The sequence below is a fragment of the Callithrix jacchus genome, chromosome 21 (assembly GCF_049354715.1).
Source record: "Callithrix jacchus isolate 240 chromosome 21, calJac240_pri, whole genome shotgun sequence".
Taxonomy (NCBI): domain Eukaryota; kingdom Metazoa; phylum Chordata; class Mammalia; order Primates; family Cebidae; genus Callithrix; species Callithrix jacchus.
In genome coordinates, this window is record NC_133522.1 from 36,259,589 (window position 1) to 36,266,914 (window position 7,326).

Sequence of the window (7,326 nt, forward strand, 5' to 3'; positions counted from 1 at the left end):
TTTCTGATAAAATTTGCCTTGAAAGTTATAAGATAATTTTTCCTTTCTGTCCGTTAGCATATAAGAAGACATTTGGATTTTGCCTTATAGGCAATGGGATGGTCTTACAGAGCTTATGGGCAGACCATGATGCAAATGGACTTGCATTTTAGAAATAATTAAGATAAAAGGATGGACGACAGCTGATAGAAAAAGACTCTGCAGATGAAGACACAGTCTAGAAGTCTTTTCCAATCGTGTAAGTAAGAGATGAGCTGATGGTAAAGGTGGCAAGTTGTAGAAAGATGTCAGAGATACTCAAAGTGATCCCATTAGAAAAACTAGAACTGTTATTCTGTTTCAGAGAAAAGAGGAGAGAAATAATAAATTAAGTTTGGGACATTAAAGGACTTTCTAGGTAAAAGAAAAAATATTTGACTGGTATTTAGAAGATGGGACCTATGGATTTCTTCTCCAGGGTGCTCAGTTATTTTTGCTATATTTTTCCTTTTACAAATGTTTTGACCTGAAAAAAGCAGAATTGACTAAGATGAATGAGCACTGGGGTATAAGGGAATCACCAATATGGAAAAAGACAACTGGCTGGGTGTGGTGGCACGTGCCTGTTATCCCAGCTACACAGGAGGCTGAGGCAGGAGAATCCCTTGAACCCAGGAGATGAAGGTCGCAGTGAGTCGAGATTGCTCCACTGCACCCCGGCCTGGGCGACGGAGTGAGACTCTGTCTCGATTAAAAAAAAATAAATAACTATAAGTTTTCCCAACTCATAGTAGTTAAGCGTGTCATTTTCACAAAAATTAGTTTCTAAACTAGACACTGCTGAAAAAAAAATTCACTTTCCCCGAGAGAAAGAGTATTGAGCTATGAGATCAGACAGCCCTTTTTATATCTCCTGATTCTACTGGGTAATCAATGAACTGTTCAGAGTCAGCCTCACCTTTGAACTATCTGTCCTGTAAAAGATTTAATATCATAATTCATATAAGCATTAGAGGTCCCAGCAAAATATGCCCCCAGAACATTAGCCACTGTTATTTATTATTTCCCAGAAGTAGAAATATATATTTAGCTACAGAAAAAATTTAAAACACAGCTGTTATATACATAATATTTATAACATATAGATTTGTGTGAATCTATAGTACTATCTTAAATTATAAATACATTATCTGCATTGAATATTGGTATAGAGATCCAATGATTATAAGGATCATTGCTGATAAATAGCATAGAGTAATTTATATTTTCAAAAATTAATGCTATGTTTATCTTTCAAAGGTAACTTTGACATTCTCAATTTGGACAATAAAAAATATCAGGTTTTTCAACTCTTCTGCAAATTAATAAAACAAAAGGAGACTAGTGAAAGAATGTCAAATAATTATAAAAAGGTACAATTTATTAATATGAAAGTATAAAGCAAATAGAACACATTCATTTAAGCTAGACGGATGTAGACACAAACTTTCAGATTGGATTGTCAGTTTTATCAAATTTGGAATACACACAAACACACTATTTACAGATTTTGGTAAAACTTAACAGAAATGGAACAAGTAGGATATTTATTTTTCACAGAACTAAAATGACACTAAATGATTTATGTACTTGCAAAGGAGCCGGTGAAGTTTTCAAAGGCTAACTTTATTTTTGTTGTTGTTTTTATGGTAGCCAAATGAAAACCCAGACATACTCTCCTGCTCTTTTACTTATGTTGATGAAACCTCAAGGTCTGTACTCAAATATGTATTAAATAGACCCATACATACATGATTTCTTGCCAAAAGGCATCGTTCTTCTTCAAATACAAAAACATAATAGGAAAAAAAAAATTCACTTTCCTAAAACAATCTTAGATCACACTTTTATCTTTCTTCTGAGTACAGCCCTGGAAAAGTAGTTTGAATGCAAAGCCCCTTGACAAAATATCTGCTTTTTAAAAATGTTAATTTAATATACAAGGAAAAAAAAGCCTCTGGGAGAAGAGGATAAAGGAGTTAGAATTTGTAACTCCTAGGCTAAAAAATAGCATATCAGAAAGCCATTCAATTTCCTTTACAATGCTGATTAAAGTTTTCATTTTAACCTTCATTATAAATGAAGGACATTAATCCCTAAGCTGTTTTTATACAATTAATATTAACCTTCTTCAATTCTACCCATGATTTCCTGGAAAAGCAATAGTTGAGTTGTATTTATTCAGTGTAATGGATAGGTTTTTCATTTTAAATAAAATCATATAAACATGTCTCTACGTGAGATATAAATGTTACACTCATCTATGTATGTAATGCTAAGTCATGGAGAAATTACAATGGTAAAATAATATAGTCATTAGCAATGTCATTTTGAAGTAACTGATAAAAAGAGTAAATGTTTGAACCGTCTTAGAAAACAAATTACTGTACTTTCTAGAACAATCTAGTACTTTCTAGAACAATATCTTATTCTGCTGACCTAGCTTGTAGAATCATAAATAGCTGATACACAGTTCCTGTGATTAAGGTTAGGCAGTTAAGAACAGCAAATCAGTTTCCTGGGGGTCCATTTTGAGAAAATAATAGAGAATTTAGTAATTTGTATGGCTTTATAGGTAAAGTTAAAAAAAATACACAACTACACATACTGACTTCTGGAGTATACAGTCGGTGACTTCATTTCCGTGTGATAACTTTTCTGGGTTGTTCGATGGGAAGGTATCGAGTATCTGTAGCTACTGCTCTTTTCATTGGAACAAAAAACGCAACAGAACAGGGCTCCTCCAGCAATCAGCACTAGTGCCGTCGTCCACCCTATGTAGAGGGCTTCTCCAAGCTCACGTTTTTGGGCAACATCCACTATTGGGTTGTAGAAATCTCTGATGATGGAATTGGCAACCCAGCTCACAGGGATGAGCACCACTATGCCTGTGATGATGAAGATGATTCCAGCCGTCAGCAGAGTGTGACCCTTCACCTTACTGTCCTCCATGCACCTGGTGCATTTCATGCCAAGGATGGCTATCATGAAAGCCAGGAAGGACATCACGGAAGCAGCACACATCAGTCCTCTGGACGCCTGTAGGTCTGGAGAAAGAGCCAGCAGAGAATCATAGATTTTGCACTGCATCCTGATGTTAGCATGCCTCACGCAATTCATCCACAGTCCTTCCCAGAGGTTTTCAAAAACCACAATGTTGCTTCCAATGAAGGCAGACACTCTCCACTGAGGCATGACGGTGACAGCCACTGTGCCCACCATGCCAACACCACCAATCACCAGTCCAGCAATTTGTAAGGCATAGGTTGCCATTATCCTCTGGGATGGGTTTCAGCCGCCTGGACTCTTGAGCTGCTAGGTCTGCTTTGAAGCAAGGTTCACTGTGCCACAGGATAGAACAGTTTTTCCTGGAGTAATGAACTCAGAACCCAGTGGTTTTTCAAATAAGAGCTGCTTTGCTACTTCTGGCTAGATAAAATCCAGTGCTGGCTGGCTGAGCTGCCCCTGCTATTGACTTCAACAGGGAAACTTACAAATCAGGTGCGGCAACTTTCTCAGCCAATGAGAGTTGGATGGTAACCGAGGTGAGTCTAAACCAACACTTGGGTACTTGGAACGGCTAGACCTGCACATAAACATTCTTTATACTTCACAGTCTTCCAAGAAGACAGCAGTATGTTTACCTGTAGGCATAATTGTAAGTGGTTGCATAAGCATCCAGAAATGAGCCAATCCCTTGTAATGTGAAAGGTGCACCTTGTACAGGCAATTCTGATACTCTTAGTAAGAGCTGCTGGGACCAAGGGATAAAATAAAATAACTGCCGGAGAATTCTGCAACGCTGTCGAAATGCCAAAGTGAAACGAGGATAGGGGATTGAAAGATTGCTTTTACCTGGGAAACCACATTCTTTGGGACACATGTGATCCAAGTGATTGATTTAATTTGTGTACAACTTCAAAGCAAGCTCTATGCTGGGGTGAAATCAGGGAGCAGCTCATGCCAGAAGACAAAATAAGCTAAAGTAATTAAATACACAAGGCTGTCCTTCTCCTTGGCACCTAAAACATATTGGAGTTTTTTAAGCCAGAAAAATTACTCATTGGCATTTTTTTTTATAATCTTCATTTATAAATTTTTTTTGCCAAAATAAATATCACCAGATGATTTTCTTATGTAGCCCGCACTATAGCATTTAAACCATAAAGTGATTTACAGCTTGCTAGCTTATGAGCATATTTTGTGGTGTTATTCTTGCTGCTTTATCTTCCTGGGCTGAAGGAACTAGAATTCTGCAGATGGCACAAGAGCCTTGGGTCTATGCAAATGGGTGATAACTTAAAATAAAATATTTACAAGACAAGGGAACTATACTTACTAAACTGTATTATATTAGGTGTTAACCAAATTTGCTTTCCTACTTTTTAATATCATGTCTGCAATAGGACATAAAAACCCCTAAATGCAAGACAATTTGAACTTTCCTCTCAAGATAATGATAATCTAACAGTGGTGCTGTACGAAGCATAAATGTTTATCTGAGAAGACTCCGCTAGCAATTTTCTTCTGGAGATCAGCTTGAGCCCTCTGTCCGATCTTTCCAAACTTAAAGCTGTATTCCATTTGTTTTTTCTCCTTAACATCATGGAAACTGATCTTTCCTTTACAATTTTACTTTCTCTCTGCTTGATTAGACTACCTTAAATCCAAATAAGGGAGAAAATGTTTTCTTCTAGTTTATTAAACTTGGAGAGTTTAATGGTTCAAAAAATCTGAGTTACTTATGGACATTATTGAAACAAAAGCTATGGTAGGAAGGGCGAAAGGAGAATAAAGTAAACTGTCTTCTAAAAAAGGGGTATGATGCATAGTAGTCCGAGTTGTTATAATTTTATCACACTGACATTATGAATGTAATAAATAGTTAAAAAATGTAATATTTACAAAAATTTTCTCATTTTTTGACCTGCTAAGTGCCAAACTTCAGGGTATCCCTTAGGCTGATGTAGAAAATATGTGACATTTTCTTCATCAGGTTTCCATCAGTTACAGATTTGTGGTGGAGGGGGACTTAATCTCGAGAAAATAAGATTTTAAACTCTCAAAGTTTAAGAAGTGAGCACAAAACATTGTTTACTATATTTGAATTTAAAGTCATCCAATGAAGCAGAGAGAAAGTAAAATTGTAAGGAAAAGGTAATTTTTATGATGTGAAGAAGAAAAGAAAATAAAGTACAGCTTTAAAAAAAAGACAGAAAAATGACATCTAAACAGGAAATATTTTAATCTTTAATTTTAAAACTGAGGAAAGGGAAGGATTGACAGAACTGAAAAATAAAAAAGAAATAATATAACTGGTTCAGATAATGACAAACCAAATAAAGCTGCATTGTGAGGGATGTCAAGGCATATATCGATTCTTTGAAATTTCTTTTCTAAATTCCTGTGCAGTATATTTCTTAGGAGCTCTCTTTAAATATTGCTGACCATTCACATCAATACAGGAACACATGAGACAGAAGCAGATAACTCCGCCTCTCAGTGCCTCAGCCATTGTGAGAGCTGTGTCCCAGGTATGCATTCATATTTCTTGGCTTTGTGTATTTCCAAACCTCTCTTCCTTTAACCCTTGAACTTTATCAGGAACTTATTTTACATAAAAATATCTTCCTTTTTTAAAAAATATTACGTACTTTACTACTCATATTGTTCTAGCCAAAAGACACGGATCTGAATGAGAAATTAACCCTGGTTCACATTAGAATTATTGTAGAGCTCACTTCCTGCTAGGTGATGACCCAGGGCATCCAAATAGGTTTCTTATCGGACAATGATACAGTTAACTCCATAATCCTTCTAAATAACCATGTCCTACAAGACACTGGAATAAAAAGACAGAAAAAAAATGGCAATATTGAGTTTGCTAAAAACAGAGGGGGCCTACATTCAAAGATAAAAGTAAACTATTTACTTTTCTGTCCTGCTGAAATGATTAACTTGGCTACAATATTCAGCTAGGAGTAATAGAGATACAACAAATTAATAACATGTTTACTCTAATTTAGAACTACAGAGCAAGAAACATCGACTGTTCAATATTCTGTACTTCCATTTCCATGAAGAACCACAATATTACCAAGAACCCAAGAGCAAAATGAGAGCTCATGTCGACCCCCTGTGCACCCTCCCTTGGGCTTTTCTTTCTGTCAACATTATCATAAGGCATGATTTAAATTTAGCAATTAAATTTGCTTAATTATATTCAGCCCTGAAAATTGCATAACACAGGCAAATGCTTTTTATTCATAAATTACAGCATACAAATCACTATCAGATTGTTTGATGCCCCTTAACCCTTAACCTAACTCAACTCCACAGTCTTGAATTTCTATTGATTCTTTTATGACTGTTTGAAATAATTTTTGCTTCTGCCTATCAAGCAATTGTCAATTTCTTTTGTTTTCTGGATTTGCTTTGTAGTTTTCTGTGGTGATGACAGTTTTTCAAGTGTGTTTATTTTTAACTATGTTTCACTGTTAATTAACCATAGTTGGCCAACCATCTTGTCCTGAGAGAATACATGAACATATCAGTAGATCTCTGTGTTATTCCCAAAACAATGTTGTGCATTGCTGTATGTTCTCTTGAGCCACCATCTTGTTTGTTTTTAATGATGGCCAGCTGTGCTTCCAGTTCTCTATCCTCAAAGTGTTCTGTATCTATTAGCAGCCCTCTCCTTTTACTACCTCTGTCTTTTTTTTTAGACAGAGTCTCACTCTGTCACTCAGGCTGGAGTGCAGTGGCTCAAATTGGCTCACTGCAACCTCTGTCTCCCAGGTTCAAGTGATTCTTCTGCTTCAGCCTCCCAAGTAGCTGGGATTACAGGTGGACACCACCACACCTGGCTAAGTTTTGTATTTTTAGTGGAGGTGAGGTTTCACCATGATTGCCAGGCTAGTCTTGAACTGCTGACCTCAAGTGATCCACCCACCTTGGCCTCCCAAAGTGCTGGAATTACAGGAGTGAACCATCCTGCCTGAGTGCTCTTTTCACCACATCTGTGTGATTTATTTTTAATTGCTCTGCTTAAAAACGAACTCCTTCCTGTATAGAAATTGCTTAATATCTTAGCCAATGCAAGCTGCTTTAACAAAATACCACAGACCGAGTGGCTTGAAAAATGGAAATCTATTTCTCACTCTTCTGAAGTCCCAGATCAGGGTGCCAGTGTAGTTGGGTTCTGGTGAGGACCCGCTTCCCAGTTTACTGAAGGCTGTCTTTATGAGGTGACTTCACAGAGCAGGGAGAAAGAGTGAGCTCTAGTCTCATTCTTTTCTTATAAAGACA

General features: G+C 36.6%; 1 protein-coding gene across 1 annotated transcript; it reads right to left on the reverse strand.

The window, feature by feature from the left end:
- Positions 1-1,376: 1,376 nt before the first annotated feature.
- On the reverse strand, positions 1,377-3,463 carry CLDN8 (claudin 8). The gene has a single exon (XM_008986554.5). It carries the CDS (start codon positions 3,289-3,291, stop codon positions 2,617-2,619), a length of 675 nt encoding a protein of 224 aa, XP_008984802.1. The 5' UTR covers positions 3,292-3,463; the 3' UTR covers positions 1,377-2,616.
- Between the last annotated feature and the right edge of the window lie 3,863 nt (positions 3,464-7,326).